At 44.0% G+C, this 18608-nt stretch overlaps 2 protein-coding genes across 7 annotated transcripts in view; one reads left to right on the top strand and one right to left on the bottom strand.

Moving 5' to 3' along the window:
* Rnf212b (ring finger protein 212B) overlaps positions 1 to 6645 on the top strand; it is a 35868-nt gene extending 29223 nt beyond the window's left edge. For 3 of the 5 annotated variants that reach the window (XM_029566861.1, XM_029566862.1, XM_008839884.3), the window contains 3 exons: positions 1220 to 1281; positions 5406 to 5485; positions 6465 to 6579. In XM_029566861.1, coding sequence (XP_029422721.1) covers positions 1220 to 1281; positions 5406 to 5471 — 128 coding nt within the window. In that variant the 3' untranslated portion in view covers positions 5472 to 5485; positions 6465 to 6579. Of the gene's footprint in view, positions 1 to 1219; positions 1282 to 5405; positions 5486 to 6464 lie in introns of all 5 variants that reach the window. The other 2 variants (XM_029566860.1, XM_029566863.1) reach the window with 2 other exon arrangements.
* A 98-nt stretch (positions 6646 to 6743) lies between these two features.
* Positions 6744 to 17283, bottom strand: Homez (homeobox and leucine zipper encoding). 2 transcript variants are annotated; one of them, XM_029566858.1, is made up of 3 exons: positions 17130 to 17255; positions 14691 to 14838; positions 6744 to 10038 (listed from the first exon to the last, which is right to left on the bottom strand). In XM_029566858.1, exon 3 carries the CDS (start codon positions 10004 to 10006, stop codon positions 8435 to 8437), a length of 1572 nt encoding a protein of 523 aa, XP_029422718.1. In that variant the 5' UTR covers positions 10007 to 10038; positions 14691 to 14838; positions 17130 to 17255; the 3' UTR covers positions 6744 to 8434. The 2 variants fall into 2 exon arrangements, with proteins under 2 accessions (XP_029422718.1, XP_008838105.1); XM_008839883.3 differs by lacking the exon at positions 14691 to 14838 and having other exon boundaries at positions 6745 to 10038; positions 17130 to 17283.
* Positions 17284 to 18608: the final 1325 nt, after the last annotated feature.

Raw genomic sequence — 18608 nt, 5'->3', positions numbered from 1 at the left:
GTGTTTTTTTTTTTTTTTTTTTTTTTTTCTTCTTATGTTAGGGATCAAATTCAGGACCAGGGCCTTGTGTGTAGTAGCCACAAATAGGGTTTCCTGAAACAAGGTCTTGCTATGTAGATGAGGTAACCTTGAACTGCCTATGAAGTCCAGGCTTGCCTCAAACTTCTGAGGTCCCACATCCACCTCCCATGTCCAAGATCTAAAGACTTTTTTTTTTTTAGATCTTATGTTGGGAGTTCACGAGATGGCTTAGCAGGTAAAGGATGCTGCCAAACCTGATGACCTGAGTTTGATGACATGCACGGAAGTCATATGGTGGAGATAGAGAACCAGCTCCTAAAAGTTGTCCTCTGACATCCACATGTGTTCCATGGTACACACACACACACACACACGTTTTAAAAAATAAAGCTCTGACTTTTTAGATCCTATGTTGAATATACTGGGGGTTCAGGTCCAAAGACTATAAAACAAAACTCTACTTTTCCCTATCTTTTTTTGGTAAAACACCTCTGCTACCAGACAGCTCTCTATTGTCTTCAGTAGCTCAGTCCCTTTTTTGTGTGTGTGTGAGACGGGATTAGCCTTGGCTACCCTAACTGTGTAGTCCAGCTGGCCTGGAACTCACAGAGGTCTGCCTGCCTCTGCTTCCCGAGTACTGGAATTAAAGGCATATGCTACCAGGCTTAGCCTTCACCCAAATTTTTATGCTGCCTGTCTTTTCACTCATAATTGAGCTCAGATCTCAGACCACTGTCAGAATTCCATCCTATATAGCTATGCTGGTCTCAGAAAAATGGATTATATAACCTTTTTCTGAAAGTGCTTAGCTAATTTGTTTGAGATAGGATTCCATATAGCCCAGGCTGGCCTGGAACTCCCAGTTTAACAGGCTAGTCTTGATCCTTCTGCCTCCACCTTCCAAGTTCTAGGATTACAGATGTGTACTTTTTTCTTTTTTGAGATAGTGTCTTCCCTTGTAGCCCAGGCTGGTCTTGAACTGGCTATATTACCAAGTAGTCTTCAAACACATGATCTTTCTGCCTCAGCCTTGCAAGTGTTAGGATTACAGGCATACACCACCATACCTGGCTGCTAATAGTATTTTCCTTCCCAAGCAGAGTTCCTTTGAGAACTTGTTAGATACCATGATCTACAAGTAACATGCTAAGAAACTGCACAAGGAAGCTCTCTTTCACCATTCTATCCCATCCTGCAGGTCAGAGGGAGAACAAAAACACACCAGAAAGCCTGTCAGGTTTTCAGCTTCCAGTCCTACAGGTGAGGTCTGGCTCGTCTAATTTGTCTGTGCATAGTATTCATGTAATTAGTGTAAAGGCCTCATTCTGGGTTCATGGTGGAAGGTAACCAATGGAGAATTACATGTTTCAACTGTGGTAAATAAGTGTTCACAATTTTTCAGGATGGTCTTTATTTCAACAGTTCTCTTTTTCGGTCTTTTTGAGACAGGGTCTCCCTGTAGCTGCAGCTAACTTGGATTCCCTATGGAGACCAGGCTGGCCTCAAAGTCACAGAATCTGTCTACCTCTGCTTCCCAAGTGCTGGGATTAAAGGCGCTCAGTTTATTTCAACAGTTCTATCCTACTGTCATATTAGTTTTCTGGTTTGGTATTTTAAAATTAAGTCCTCGCCGGGCATGGCGGCGCACGCCTGTAGTCCCGGCACTTGGGAGGCAGAGGCAGGCGGATCTCTGTGGGTTCAAGGCCAGCCTGGTCTACATAGTGAGTTCCAGGACAGCTGGGGCTACAGGGAGAGCCTGTCTCAAAAAGACAAAAAAAAAAAAAATGTTCTAAAATAGTGACTGGTCCGGGCCAATGGATGACAGACATTCCCAGAAGTTCTGTAACAGAGAGTACTGGGGACTTAATTTATGGTCTTGTACATTGTAGGCAAGTGCTCCATCACCGATCTATATTCCCAGACCTTTTTCATTTTAATTCTTGTCTTAGTAAACTGCCCAACTGGCCTTGAATTTAGTCTTCCTCAGTTAGTCTCCCAAATAGCTGGGATTGTAGGCTTGCACTATCAGTCCTCGCAAGTATTTTTAGTGGATTTGTATCTTCTGGATAAAATAAACACATTTATAGTGGCGTGGCTGCACATGCCTTTAATCCCAGCACTCTGGAGACAAAAAAAAAAAAAAAAGCATATTTCTCCAGAGCCAGCCAAAATGCTTTGTGAATTTAAGAGATTAATCCTGATTTAAACAAAAGGAAAAGGAGGATAGGGTAGCATTTGTAAGGACAGCTAGTAAATAAGTCCAGTGTTGCCTTTTAATTTTTATGGCTTATGTTTTGAAGACCCAAATATGGGTCTTTCCACTGTAAGCTTTAGTAAACCAAGGAATAGTTGCTGCGTACTAAGATTGGGGCATATTTTGTTCCCATAACCCAAATGCTCTTTATTTTCATCAGCAAGAAATCTAAGCCAGGCCTGCTGGGAAAAGCCTATAATTCCAGCTATTGAGAGACTGAGAAGCAAGAGGATTACAAGTTCAAAGCCAGCCTGGGCTATAGAGTGAGTTTCAGGCCAACCAGTACAACTTCATAAAACCCTATCTGAAAAATTTAAAAATATGCCAGGTATGGTGGCACAGGCCTGTAATCCAGAATTTGAGAAATTGAGACAGGAAGATTGCAAGTTTGAAGTCATCTTGAATTACACAGCAAGTTCCAAGCCAGCTTGGCTAAGAGACCCTGTCCCCTCCAAAAAAAGAACAGACTAGGGATACGGGTCAGTGGTAAGAGTGTGTGCCTGGCATGTGCAGAGCCCAAGGTTCAACCCCCCAAAGAATAATAAAAAGAAATTAGTGTCTACTAATGAAACTAATTTCTTTTGTACACTGAAAAATTTTTTAAGTTAATAGAAGAGGTCTGAGGATGTGGCTCCGTTGGTAAAGTGCCAACTGAAAAGGGAAAGAGAGGAGAAGGGAGGAGAGTTAAACACAAGGAATTATGAAGCCAGTGTGGTGGCACACATCTTTAATCCCAGCACTTGGGAGACAGAGGCAAGTGGATCTCTGAGATAGAGGACAACCTGATCCCCACAGAGTTCCAGGCCAGCTGGGGCTACAGACAGACTCTATCTCAAAAAGCAAAGAAAAAATTATGAGCTTGGCATGGTGGCACATGGCTGTAATTCCAAGGTTTGGGAGGCAGAAGCAGGAAGACTAGGAGCCCAAGGCCAAACTAAGCTACCTAAGACTGTTTTGACATACAGAAGAAGAAACTGGAGTCTAAGCCATAAGAAGCAACAGTGGAGAAATAACATCCTTCCAAGCCTCCCACTTGTAAAGATGAACCTTTAATGAAAAATAGGAGACCTAGGTCTCTCAAATTGGATCTTGTTAAAAACACATTTATAGCTGGGCATAGTAGCATACAGCTGTCATCCCAGCACCTCAGAGGTATAAGCAGGATGATGATGTGTTTGAGATCAGGGCTGGAGAGATGGCTCAGCGGTTAAGAGCACTGGCTGCTCTTGCAGAGGATCTGGGTTCTATTCCCAGCACCCACATGGTGGCTCACAACCGTCCATAATTCATTCCAGGGAATCCAACGCCCTTTTCTGATCTTCACAGGCATTGTGTGACACAGGTGTACTTACACACATGCAGACAATATGCTCATACACATAAAATTAGATAGATGATAAATAGATTAGATAGACAGACACACAGATAGATAGAGCTGGGGGTGGTGGCACATGCCTTTAGTCCCAGCACTCAGGAGGCAGAGGCAGGAGGAGCTCTGTGAGTTCAAGGCCAGCCAGGGCTACAAAGAGACAAAAATAATAATTAAAAAAAAAAAAAAAAGTTCAAGATCATCCTCAGATACATAGTAAGTTTGAGGCCAGGCTGAGCTTCATGAGATCCTGTCTCAAAAATGAAACAAAAAAACCCACATTTATGAGACAGTTTAGGGAACCTCAGTCTGTTGGACATTATTAAAAAACTTCTTCCGACCCAGACGTGATGACATATGCCTTTAATCCCAGCATTCATGAGGCAGAGACAGGCAGATCTCTGTGAGTTCAAGCCCAACCTGGTCTACATAGTGAATTCCAGGCCAGCTGGGGTTACAGGGAGACCCTGTCTCAAAAAGACCAAAAAACAAACAATTCCATCTCGTTTAAGAATGAGAACACATGCTAAAACTAAGGAAATGCCTGACTGTGATTACCACAAAAGTCAGGGGAGCATTTCTGACGTAAATGGGAGGAATGATTAAGAAAAATAAAAATTAAAAAAAATAACAAAAAAAAATTGAGCAATTTTTTTTTAGGTCTAATGATAGTGTGTGTTAACATACAAACACACACACATACACAATTTATGTATAGTTTAATGATAGCTGGATTTTGCTTTAGAATAATTTAATAGAAAGGGGCAATATAAATAAAAGATTGAGGTTTTTGTTGAAGGTGGTGATAGGTACATGAGTTCATTATGAGGTCTACCTTTTAAAACAGAACCCATTTAAAATTTTTTAAAAAGTTATTGATAAAGTGCTACCTTCCAAGAGGTGTAAGAACTCTGCCTCCCTGATAATTACCTTTTGTGTTGTTGTTTTTATTTTTTTTGTCTGAGACAGGGTCTCCCTGTAGCCCCAGCTGTCCTGGAACTATGTAGACCAGGGTGGCTTTGAACTCAAGAGATCCACCTGCCTCTGCCTCCTGAGTGCTGGGATTAAAGGCGTGTACTACCATGCCCGGCTCTAAAATTTTTTAATATTTTATGCATATGAGTGTTTTGCCTATATGTATATAAGTGCACCCATCATGTAATACCAGCAAAGGCCAGAAGAGGGTGTCGGATCCCCTGGAACTAGAGTTACAGACAGTTGTTAGCTGCCATGTGGGTGCTGGGATTCAAACCCAGGCCTTCTGCAAGAACAGCCAGTGTTCTTAACCCGGGGCCCCCTCCCCCGCCCCAATTTTTTTTTTTTTTTTTTTTTTTGGTCTTTTTAAGACAGTTTCCCTATAGCCTCAGCTGGCCTGGAATTTACTATGTAGACCAGGCTGGTCTTGAACTCACAGATTCACCTGCTTTTGCCTCCCAAGTGCTGGGATTAAAAGCATGCACCACCACACCTGGTGGTAATTACCTGTTGATATGCTAGTCATTAATTCTAGATCTCCTAAAAGTTTCTCAAATATTTGACATTAATATCATAAAGCACTGACATATTCCAGAGAGGTTCCCAAGCAGCAACAAAGCCCTTGCCACACAAGACACGGATCTTAGTTTGGAAGTGTGTCATCATACATAGGGGAAGACCATGCAGGATCAACGGCTGCTGGTTTACGTTCGTTCAACTTTAATGGTTGGAGAGACCCATACTAGTCCCTTTTGTTGTAAACACAAAATCTGTTCTTTGCTGCAGACATTCTCTCAACAGAGGCAGATGGGATTAGCCAGCAGGAGTGAAAGATGGACCACTTCCAGATAGAGATCATCTTCCAGGTCTGATCCATGCCTATTGCTGAAGGATAGATTGTAGTGTCCAGTAATCATTAGGGGGACATGGCTTGGAAAATGTATGCCTTCTTTGTTTCCTGGTTTCATTCTGTAGTTTGATCTTTACCCTATACATCTTCATTTCCAAAACAGTTTTGTAAAGATTTTTATGTGTCTGTGTCTGTATCTATGTAGGGCATGCCACATAATGTACAGGTGCCTGTGGAGGACAGAGGAGGGCATTGGATCCCCTAGAGCTGGAGTTACAAGCAGTTGTGAGCTGCTTGACATGGTTTCTGGGAACCTAACCCAGGCCCTCTGGAAGAACATGTGCTCTTAACCACTAAGCCATCTCTCCAGCCCCTTAAATTTTTTGAAAATTACATTTTGTCTGTGTGTGTGTATGTGTGTCCCCACAGGACATGAAGGTCAGAAGACAACTTGTGGGAATCAATTCTCTTCTTCTACAATGCAGGTCATGAGATCAAACTCAAGTTATCAGGCCTGGGGTCAAGTGCCCTTATCCTCTGAGCCATATCATTGGCCCTAACTGGCCCTACTCTATACATCTTACATTAGCTCACAAGAAAGCTGTCAAATCTTACACAAGACTTCAGGAAGCTCCTTTCATTTCCCAAATTGAAACTAAAGCTGTAAAAACAATCTCTGGGATCATGACCAGGAGTAGGGAGACTGGAGATGCTTATCCTATTTGGTTTCTGGATCTCATGTTTTCGCTTTGGACATTACTACCCCATTCCAATGTTGATAAGAACAACTCTGCTCCTTATCCTAGTCCATTATGCTCATTTATCCATGTTTGTTATATAGCCAGTTGCCATGAGGTATTTTCACATTTCTTTGCCCAAACCATAGTTGGAAATACAGATTTCTAGCTCACTAAAGTATGTAAATAAAGAGGTAAAAAAAAAAAAAGTCATAAAAATGAAGTCTTGTAGATATGACAACTCTATTGCTATTTTAGGCTCTAAAATGGTGGGATGAGCAAGTGGACTGCCCCAAGCCTGCTCTGTCATTGCTGAAATGTCAAGATTGTCCTCGGCTGGAAAACAATATGTGTGCTCACAGATGCCAACTGGTATCATCTAATTTTCTATTTTTATTCTTTTAATTTACCTTGATAAGTCCTGACTCTTTAAATAATAAAAAAGTAAACTAAATCAATTTTTTTTTTTTTTGGTCTTTTTGAGCCAGGGTCTCCCTGTAGCCCCAGCTGGCCTAGAACTAGCTATGCAGGCCAGGTTGGCTTTGAACTCACAGAGATTCTCCTGCCTCTGCCTCCTGCCTCCCGAGTGCTGAATTAAAGACGTGCATCACTGCGTCTGACTTAAATCAGGTATTTTAAAAGTGGTACTGGAGATTGAACATAGGGTGTCTACACATGCTAGGCAAGAGGACTACCACTGAGCCACACACCCAGTCCCTAAATCAGAAATGCTAATGGACTTGGCTGCACTAACCCCTAAACTGGGGCTGGATACAGATGTAGTCTAGTTGGAAGAGTGCTTGCCTAGCCTACACAAAGTTTGAGTTGGATCCCCAGCATTGCATGAACTGTACATGACGGCACCCACCTATAATCTCAGCACTTGAGAAATAAAAGCAGGAGGATTAGGAGTCAAGGCCAGCTTTGGCAAAGAGAGACAATTTTATATTTGGCTTTCCTATTCTTATAATTTGGGGCTTCCGCTCTTATTTTCAGATGACTAACCCATTGATATCTATGATCTTCAGTGTCTAAAATTATCTAGAACATTACTGAATTAAATGACCATGGTCCTTCCATTCCCAAGATGGATCCTATAAAGAAGGAAATAGCTCTTCGTTAAATACAAATTGAAAAAATAGCAAAAAACAAAAAATAAACAAACAAACAAAAAAAACCCAGTCTGTATCAATCTGAAAGAGCAGCTGTGTTAAGTTTGTAAGACCAAACCTGAAACTATCCCCACCATCCTCTGACCATAAGAAATATTCCTTCTCTTCCATCACTTTGTAATGTGTATGTTTCAAGACAGGATCTCAGTGTAGTCCAAGTTGGCCCTGAACATGCTATGTGGCCAAGGCTGGCCTTCAACTCCTTTATCTTCCTGCCTCCACCTCCCAAGTGTTGGGGTTCCAGGCATGCACCACCACACCCAGCTCATCATACTTTTTATTTTAAAGAACATCTCCCCTAATTCCCATCTCCAATAAATATTCAGTCTAAATATTCACCATCCAATTATTAAAACTTTTTCACAAGCTCTGTGGGGGAAGATTTACCCTGAGACAAATAGTGACCAAAGAGGAGATTTCACAGAGATAAAACAGTACAAAGCAGATTGGTCCCAGTGTCAGAAGCAACATTCTGTTACCTGTGATTGAATGACAAAGCAAGTCAAACATCAAATTAGTATGAAGAGGAAGTATCTGGGACAAAACTGGGACACACTGAAACTCTGAGCTACAAAATGCATAGACATGTGCTCAGAAAGAAAGGAAGGGGCACAAAACAGCCTTGTATCTAGGGGCAGCCTGAGGTTGGGGATGCAACAGGGCCAACTGGATCACGGCACTTCTATTTGTTCAAGGACTCCTGTAGATGTCACAGCCTCTAAGCATGCTGGAGGAAAAGAATACCTCTAAGCAAACAAGCCTCTAAGCATGCTGAAGGGGGGAGCAAGGGCCATCTTCAGGCCATGGTTTGCCAAGCTCCTCAGCCCTCTCTACATTGTAGGTGGAGGACTAGATTTGTGCAGACCCAATACTTAGTTTATAGCCCATGGTCATCCTCCCCACTCAACCCTCAAATTACTATATCCCCGTTGACCTAAAAACACAAAACTTTTTAGTTCTTTGCGACAAAGTAATTTTTTAAAAAAGATTTAAACAATCTCTAAGTTGGTTCATCTTTCAGTAACAACCCCCCACTTTCCTCAGTGCCCCCCCACCTCAATCCTGTATGATGACATCATCTTCATCATCATCGTCCTCTTCCTCCTCCTCTTCCTCACCATCTTCGGGAAGTTCCTCCTCCTCTTCTTCCTCCTCTTCATCTAAACAGACTACCACCTCAGCTGGTTCAGATGATCGACAATCAAACCACTCTATCACTTGCTGAGTGCTAAGTCTTGATGCCTGACTCAATTTAAGGATATCAGCTTCCTGTAGCTGCTGGTGGGCTGCCCAGTACCTCTCCAAAGGTCCTATGTCTGGTGGGGGTGGTGGAGTTGGCAGAGGTGGTGTCTTGGCCCATTCTTTCAAGGACCGAGTTGGTGGTGGTGTAGGAACTGCTGGATCTTGAAAACTAGGGGCACCAGGTACTGCATTGTCCCGAAACCATCTTAGTTGGCCATGCTTCAAGGCATATCGTGTATCACCAAACCACTGAATGATCTCAGGACGTGGTAAACCAGTAATCTGTTCTAATTTATGGTAATCTTCTCTTCGTGCCCATTGGCACTGTAGGAAAAAGGATTTGAGGATCGCCAGCTGCTCTTTGGTTTTACGCTTTGTCTTTCGCTGGCGTTGCATATCTGGGGAAAGATAGTCCGTGGAGCCAACCCTACCTGCTGCTGAGTTATTCCGCAGCCTTTGGGGCCAGGGCAGCTCTACCTGTGGGGACAGTGACTGTTCACTAGGTGGGAGTGACTGTGAGTTACAGCTCAGGGGCTGGAGGGGTTTGGACGTGGCAGTAGCTCCATTAGCCAGTACCTGGAAAGAAGAAGAGGTAGAGGAAGGAGGAGGAGGAGTCACATTAGGTGCTGGTTCCTCCTTACAACTACTGGCAAGTAATGAGATTGGTGGGGGCTTATCTGGAGCACATGACTGATGGCCAGCTGTGGAGTGGTTCCAGGAAGTAGTTCCCATGCCACCTGACTGTCCGGGACCCCTACCTGCCTGTTCTTTAGAGTGGCCACTGCTCTGAAGATTCTGACAAAAATCTGATTGAGGGGGGAACGCTCTACTGCCAGGTGTGACTGGGGGTTGTTCCTTTGCTTTCTGGTCACCCAGAGGCAGTGATGGTACCTGAGAGGGTTCCTCAGGCTCTATCTTCAATCCTTTCATCTGGGTGGGCGCACTAACAGCCAGAGGACATAGCCCAAGACCAATTTGCTCTGGAGGTGGCACTGGAGGAGGAATCTCCTGTGGGGGTCTTACTACATGATGTGTAAAAGAGAGAAGGGATTTGAAATGGAGTTGGTCCCGACGGTAGACCACTCGGGCTCGAGTCTCTTCTATTTCTTCAGATGACCAGCTAATGCCACAGCGGAGGCGTTGGGCCATGAACCAAGTCTTGACCTTCTCCATCTGCAGCCCATAACGCAGGCAGAGAAGAGCAATATCTGCTAGGCTGGGATAGGGGAAGTAGCTGAAGGTTTGTAGCAGGTGTTCATTTCCATCCAGCTCACTGGTCTGGGCTGCTTGGGTCCACACAAGCTGTAGCTCCTCAGAGATTGGAGGAAGACAGATGAGCCCGGCCGCTGAGCTATTAAGACTGCTGGCATCTTTATTAGGAGGCATGATGTGTTCTGATTTGTGCCCTTCAGAGACAGCTGTAATGACAAGAGAAACAGCTCCATCACTGAGGTGCCCCTTTTGGTCCATCACTTCATTTCTACCAAACTGCTAGACACCAAATAATTTTCTATTTGTATCATGTGGTATTGCTTTGAAAGTGTTTCAATAATTTCTAGTTTTCATTATCTTGTCAACAAAATTTGCTGTAGTTCTTGTGTTCTTTGTATAAAAATCTAAAGTCCATAGAAGTTGGCATAAAAACCATCCCAAGTCACAGGACAAAAAATTTGTCTTTAGAGGTTAAGGAAGAAAGTTATCCTCCTAAACCTTTATCTTTCCTATTCAAATCTGCGTCTGGAAGCTGTCATTCAGTTCTCCCCATTTAGGTTCATGGAACAGTAGTCATGAAATGAAAAGCACGCACAAGATCAAGACTTGACAGTAACTATTACTTTTTACCTCCTAACAATTTTTGATTTCTTCTGGAATATGGAAACAGGAAAGCAACTGATGAAGTCAGGCACTGTAGTGGCCACCTAGAAGCCTAGCAATTGGGAGGTGGAGTCGGTGGGATCAGGAATTCAAGGCTAACTTTAGCAACATTAAAACCCTGTTTCCAAAAACCTATGACAGTCTAGAAGACAGAACAGCACCAGCCTCTGCCAAGTGCCTATGCCCTCTTTTTTTCATTTCTTTCCTGGTGATGGAGTGTTGTAAAGAATGTACAGACAGTACTTTAGAGCCCTAAACTCAAACCAGGTAAGGGTTTTTTCCATCTCAATAGAAAGCCTTGGAGGCAAGAGATCTTGAGCTAAATGAAACTCACTCTCCCTGGGTTTCAGTCTGGAGGAGAGGAATGTTTCCTTTCCCTAGTCAGCTTTAGAACAAAGGTTATCCCCTCCCCCCAGCCTTTGTCTTCAGCAACAGCACAGCCTCTCCTGGGAGCCTAGAGAACTCCCAGTACATCAACAGCCCATTCTACAATGGGCAAAAGGGCTTTTATCTTTTCAGTCCAGCTCTCCTCAAAGCCAGGTGGGCAAGTTCATTATGCACAGTAGCTACCTAGTGCAATGACCCAGCAGCAGCCCTGCTCCCAGGGTGGTATGTGTAGGAGCTGTAGGGATAGTCCTGACTGCTTCACTCCTAAACACCTCAAGTTATTCCCCAGAATATTCTGTTAACAGTTTTAGTTCAGCTCTCTATTTAGGCATTAGAGATCCTTTAACATGTCGATGGTTTACTTCTAGAGGAATTCCATCATGTTTATATTGCTCCTGATTTGTATTCTAATGTTAAATGTATTGATGAATCTCAAATCTGTAAAGTTAGAACAATGTAGTATCAGGGATTGCTGTTTTCACTTTTTTGCAGTGCTGGACATGGAACCCATTTCCATGCTAGGTAAGTGCTCTATCTACAACAAGCATTTTAGTGCATGTTACCCTAATTTTTGGCCTGGAATTTGCTATGTCGACAAGGCTGGCCTGGATCTCAGAGATCCTCCATCCTCTGCTTCCCCACTGCTGGGATTAAAGGCATGCACCACAATGCCCAGCTTCTCTGAACAGTCAAATCTAACAGACTGAAGTCCGTACAGACCCTAAAAGCTATACACTTGCAGGGTACTACATAGGGTAATGGAAGCAGCATGTGAGTTCCAAAGGCCACCAGGAGTTTAAATCCCAGTCTTGCTGCTTAACCAGCTTGCTCTGTGAACCTGGGTAAAAGTTACTGAAATTATATGATCCTGTTTCCCTCATGTGTAAAAAAGACAGTGCTGAGTGTATAGAAAGTTACGAATCTTCAGCCAGCATCTATCACGTGCTAAGTGTTGTGTGAGTCAGAGACAGAGCAGCCACTGGAGATGGAGGTTTGCAGTGTGGCAGGCTTGAGATTTATTTGCAGCTTCCCCACTTTCTAGAAAGCTGTTTGTCCTTAGCCAAGTTACTTAACCTCTCTTAGTTTCTCATCCAAAAAAAAGTTACCTACCTGGCAAGTCTATGACTAAATGAAAAAATGCTGTTGACATGTCTAGAACAACATATAATGGCTTTTGTCCTGACTTCAGCTTCAGGATTCTGTGGTAATACACCTTAGCTGGGGAAGTAGGGCAATGCCCAGATCTTTAAGAAATGCAATTGTTCAAAGCTGCTTTTGTAGACTACTAACAGCAGGGAAGGAAAGCAGGGCATTTACGATTTATTTATTTATTTAATATTATTTTTAATGTGCTCAGAGCAGAGCCCAGTGTCTTCTGGCACTAAGCTGTATTTTCAGCCCCTATTTTTTTTTAACTATATGAGTGTCTTGATTGCATGTATGTAAGTGCACAATGTGTGCAGTGCCTGTGGAGGCAGAAGAGGGTGCTGGATCCCCTGGAACTAGAGTTATGGACAGTCATGAACGACCACTTGGGTTCTGGGAACTAAATCCAGATCTTCTGCAAGAGCCGCAAGTGCTCTTAACTGCTGAACCATTTCTCTATCAACCCCCAACCTCCTATGATTTTATACTCTCTACATTTTGAGTTTGGATACAATTTCAGAATGGAATTTGCTGATTCTAAAAAAGACCAGGACCAGAGAGATGGCTCAGTGGGTAAAGGTACTTGCTGCCAAACCTGACAACCTGAGTTTGATCCCTGGAACCCACATGGTAGAAGGAGAGAACCTACTCAATCAAGTACTCTGACCACACAGCATGCTCACACACAAAAATAAATTTAACAGGGCAAGAGAAAGGGCTTAGTGGTTAAGAGCACTGGCTGTTCTTGCAGAGGACCCAGGTTCGAGCCAGGACCCATATGGTGGCTAACAACCATCTGTAACTCCAGTTCCAGGGGATCCAGTGCCCTCTCTGGCCTCCATGGATATTGCATGCATATGGTACACTAACATACATGCACGTAAAAATATTCATGCACATAAAACAAAAATAAGCCAAGCATGGTTGTACACGCCTTTAATCTGGCACTTGGAGGCAGAGGCAGGGGGATCTCTGTGAGATTGAGGCCAGCCTGGTCTATATAGCAAGTTCCAAGCCAGCTGGGGCTATAGAGAGACCTTGTCTTTTTTGTTTTGTTTGTTTTTTTTGAGACAGGGTCTCCCTGTAGCCCCAGCTGGCCTGGAACTCTATGTAGATCAGGCTGGCCTTGAACTCACAAAGATCCATCTGCCTCTACCTACCGAGTGCTGGGATTAAAGGCATGTGCCACCATGCCCAGCTGGGAGACCCTGTCTTAAAAACAAAAACAAAAAAGCCCCAAAATAAAAATAATTTTAAAAAATCTTAACAGTAAATGTAATAAAAAATTAAAATATGGGGCTGGAGAGATGATTCAGTGGTTAAGAGCACTGACTGCTCTTGCAGAGGACCCGGGTTCGATTCCCAGCACCCATATGGCAGCTAACAACCGTCTGTAACTCTAGTTCCAGGGGATCCAACAGCTTCTTCTGACTTCCTAGGGCACTGCACAACACGGGTGTGTTTACATACATGCAGACAATATACTCATACACATAAAATAAAATTTAAAATGTGTATGTATGAGTTGGGAGTAGGAGTGCACATGTATAATCCAAACACTTGGGAGGCTGAGGGAGGATCTTAAGTTTAAGCCAGTATGGGTTCCAAAGAAGTTGCAGAACAGCCTAGGTTACATGATGAGACACCATCTCAAAAAAACGGGGGGGGGGGGGGTTGCGCTAGAGAGATGGCTCAATGGTTAAGAGCACACTGGCTGCTGTTCCAGAAGACCCAGGTTCAAATCCAGCACCCACATAGAGGCTAACATCTATCTGTAACTCCAGTTCCAGGGGATCCAATGCCCTCTTCTGTTCTATGCCAGCACTGCACAACAAACATGGGTACACTTATTTACATGCAGGCATAACACTCATATAGTAAAAATAATTTAAAAAAAAAAAGATGATGCAAGAATAGTGGTATACATCTGTAATCCTAGCACTTGGGAAGTGGAAGCAGGAAAATCGGGTTCAAGGCTAGTCTCAGCTATACAGTGACAGTTCAAGGCTAGACTGGGCCACATGAGACCTGTTTCTGAAAAATCAGTCTTGACAGGCATGATGGCATAGGCCTTTAATCCCAGCACTCAGAAGTCTGAGGCCAGCCTAGTCAACATAGTGAGTTACAGGCTAACCAGGGCTACATAGTGAGACCCTGTCTTGAAAATGCAAAAAGTCTGAAAATCAGTTTTGGGAAAGAGCTTTGTAATTTGGATTCTTTGGATTGCCATGTGAATTGTCCATGTGACAGCTCCTGCTTTCCCCTCCCAGGTTCACTCTAGGTACAATTTCATGGCCAGGGGCTACATCCCTATGGTATCATCTCTGTCCCCTCTGCTGCTGCCCCACCCCCAGACTGAATCCAAGTGGGAGAATACTTTATGATGGTAACTTGTGATACTACTTAATCTCTTTTGTGTCCTTTACCATAATGACACACAACTCACTTAAATATGAGGACAGTATAGCTAATAGTCTAGTCCACTGTGAGAACTGACAGATGGGATGAGGTATACACGGCTGCAAGCCTACAGAGCAGTAGTTTTTTATTCATGGGGCTTGATAATCCTTCAGCTCTGCACAGCATAAGCTGTGTTCAGTATAATGCACACTAATGCAAATAATGGATCTCAGTCTACAATATACATCTGGTTTTCACTTACACAAAAGTTGTAGGATTCCTGAAGCACAGTGTTATCTTAAATCAACACACAGCTGTATTGCTGGTAATTCCCTGGAAGAATCCCTGGCTTTGAACTGGGGAAATGACAACTGGAACGCCTTATAAGAATTTAACAAGTAGGGTAGACCCTAGAATAATAAAAACCACAACTTAAACACCATGTCCTTGTGTCTCCATTTTGGACTAGGTAGAGAAAAGAATCAAAATTGGAAGATTTCTAGGGTGATGGTACCTTTCTAGGTGATGGCACCCTTATTAAATATGCCAAATATTCTATTCTGCTTAGTCATTAAGTGTGTGTGTGTGTGTGTGTGTGTGTGTGTGTGTATTCTTCCAGTTTAGGTGTTCATACACTGGTGGGAAAATAGGACTTTGGAATATTCTGATTGAAACTAGCCTTGAAGCTAAAATAGAACAGTTAAAGTGGAAAACTAGATATGATCCTGCTCAATTCCCTGTCTTTATTCAGATAAGATCTGAAGTACTACTTGAAATGTGGATAATTCAGTTCTAAGGGCCTTAAGCACTTTTTCTGATATTTAACTTACATGTGTCTGAACTTTTTAGATCATGAACCTTCTTGAGAATCAGAGTTACAGACCCTCAGAAAATTATGACTTCTAAAAATTAAAAATTATGACTAATAACATTCACACTTACACTCAAGAGGTTCACTGATTACCAAGAAGCCAGTTTAGGAACCTCTGCCTATGTCTTCCCAACTTAATAGGCAGTGGTAGCAACTGCTTAAAGATGAACAGGCAGCTTTGTGTAGATGGAAAAAGAACACTAATGAATTAGGCTGTCTAGAAGGGACATGGTGTTTGTGGTGTCAGTTGGAGTGGGAAAGGTCCTAACCAACCCAAGACTAGTACCCACAGTGCCCTGCATACTCAAGGGCAGAAGGCTACTCTGTAGTGCAACTGATCATTGGCTTCATTAAGTTGTCTGTGTGCTTGGAACAATTTTGTATGGTTCCAAAACTGTTTGTGCCCTCATATAATTACTCAATTCTGGGTCATATCTGGGTATCTGTATGTATTTAATGTTACTGTATTTAATGTTATTAAATACATATTTAACACTAAATACGTTTAAACATATTTAGTATATATTTAACATTAAATATGTATTTAATGTTATTAAACATTATATAAACTCATGAAAAAAAATGTTCTTATGTACATTAAAACTGTTCCTATGAAAACTAAGTCACCTCAGGAGGCTGAGATAAGAGCATCACAAATCCAAGGCCAGCCTGAGCCACACAACCTGTCTAAAAAACACAAAAAATTCGATGTTTTGGAAAGACATAATTCAGGAGTATGCATTTAAAAACTGCCCACTGAGAAGGCAATTATAAAAGATTGATAAGTATGCTTGCTTAGTTTAAGTGTTCAATCTCACTTAACTTTGAAGAAACCCAAACTGGAAATCACACATGATGAAAGTCAGGGGCCCTTATTTAGAATGACACACTGGAATTACCTGGGAAGCTCAAAGGCTGCCCTCCTCCCCGTTGTGATTTAATTAGTCTGGACTGGGGCCCAGGCATTCATAGTTTTTAAAAGTTCTCAGGGTGCAACTGGGTTTGGGACTCCCTTGTGTAGTTAATACTAGAAAAGCCGATTTACACACGTCTCAACAGTACACTAAAGACTGGTGAAATAAATGCACTTTTAATTGTAATGTTTAGGATATGCATGCATTACTTTTTAAATTGTCGATGTTTACTTTCTCAATTACTACTACCTATCCTAAACATATAAATGGACCAAACATTCGATGACGAGGTTCATCGGATAAAACATCCGATCTCGACCCACACTGATTATCAAACAGGTCTCAGCTTGAGTCTTTCAGTTTAGAAGTCTCGGTTTAGGACGCAACACCAGGAATCTGTAAGGACTCCCTGTTTCCTGGTTGGTTTTCTCACTAAGGCTGGGCACGAGAGTCAAGAGGGGCAGTTTCTTCAAAACCTTTCATTCCCAAAGGGCACTGCTCCCCAAACGTAAGGTCCGGTTCTGTGCGCGCGTCGAGGTCGCCGGGAGGTAGTCATGGGGATGGGGGAAGCCTGGGAAGGAAACGTTTCTTCCTAGCCTCCGTTTCCCAGGGCAGTCTAAGAGGCTCCGAACTGGGTCAGAGAACAAAAAGTTGCTGCACTTGGGGCGGTGAGCCCCAGGAGGCAGCGGACCTCGATCCTCCCCTACAAGGGCGTCCCAACCAGCCTTTCCTTTCCCCCCTCTCTAAAACACCCCTTACCTCCCCTCTCCCCCCCATTACAACACAATCGAAAAGTCCAGGGAGAAAGGAGGGAGAACCGACGACTTCCAGTCGAGGATCTCCTCCTCCCGGCAGGGATGGGGGGGGGGTCGCAGGTCTCACGCCGGCCGGGAGGGGAGTCGAGGGGGTCACTCACCGCGGTCCGGCCCGGGCGGCGGCTCCCAGCCTCGCACCATGGGCCGGGGCGGAAAGGGGCAACTGGGCAGGGGCCGCCAAGTGGGAGAGGGCTGCCGGCGGCCTGCTCCTTGCACCGCGCTGCCCCCGCCCCCGAGTGCGCGCAGCGGCCCAGCCCTCCCTGCAACCCCGGCGAGGCGGGGCGAGGGGGCGGTGCCGACGTCCTGATTGGCGGGTGGGCACCGGCGCGGCGTAGCGGGCCGCCCATTGGCTGCATGGGTCTGGGCTGAAGTCCGCAATTGGCTGCGCGGGCCTCGGCGGGGTCAGCTAATGAGCGCGTGGGGAGGGAAGATGTCCTCCGGGACCAGGGTGATTTGAATGGACCTCCCCGCACCCGCCGGGCCCCGCCTGCGTCGGCATCGCACCTAGTGTTCCTCCGCAGACCCTTCATCCGCTGGTCCAGCGAGTCCCCGTTGGTTCGCTGCGAAGGAAGGAGCTCCTCTCCAGTCTTACCTCGCGTCTCCCCCCTAGAGCCCCCCCTTCCTCCCGCAGTGGCGCAGCTGTAGCCAAACGCTTAAAGTCACTGTTCCACATGGATCAGATGGTGGAACTTAGGAGCTGGGAGATGTCGGCCACTTCTTAAGGCAGTGTGGCACTAAGACAGGTAGTCCCCAAAATGGAGCACCTTGGTTTTTGCTGTTAAGGTGTGAGAAGAGGATGAACTTGGCATCAAACCATTTTCCCACACAGTACGAAGTTCTGAGCCAGATTTTGAGTATTTAGGATTCCCCAACTTGTGACTAAAACTGGGAACAATATTTTCTGAAGTGACTTTTCTGGTATTTGAAAAGGTTCGATCTTGGCTATTTAGGTCATTTAATAGGCAATATCAGATTTTGCTTGTAGTCTCAGATCTTACTATTTATCCCTCCTTACCTACTATTACAAGAATTTTTCCCGAAAGAACAAGTATCTATTCATCCCAAATAAGGTGCCAAAGACAGGCCAAGGGACGACTCCATCCGAGTCTTGCTTGGTGAACCAATGAGTTTAATTGGGGATGCTTATAGAAGCATGGGAAACTTATCAGGGATTCCTCACCCTAACAACCTGTAACTATATATCCTCGAGGAAAGGCAGGCCCTGGTGACCCGCCCCCAACATCCTTCTGTTTCTTATAGGAGGTAGGAGGGTAGGGACCCCTGAGCCATGCCCTCACCTCCATGACAAAATGTTAATTGGGCCCAGTCTTGTATGTGTCTCCTGAAGCTGTTCCAAGCCCAAGGATAGCATCCCACAATATCCTAAGAAACTAACCACAAAATTCCATTCATCCTTCACTGCTCCACTTCAAAGCCTAGAGCCCTTTACAGGTTGACATCTTAAACATCTTAGCATCAACACTTGATCTTTATACTCTGTTGCTAGTCCCTTATTTGCCCCAGACTCTCCTTCCTCATTACATTTAGTAACTCGGTCTCAACTGTTAAGAGTCATTCCA

This window comes from Nannospalax galili, unplaced genomic scaffold, assembly GCF_000622305.1.
Source record: "Nannospalax galili isolate Female #2095 unplaced genomic scaffold, S.galili_v1.0 scaffold1119, whole genome shotgun sequence".
Classification (NCBI taxonomy): domain Eukaryota; kingdom Metazoa; phylum Chordata; class Mammalia; order Rodentia; family Spalacidae; genus Nannospalax; species Nannospalax galili.
Note: the sequence above shows the minus strand (reverse complement) of the source record. Positions and strands in the feature narration are given on the sequence as shown.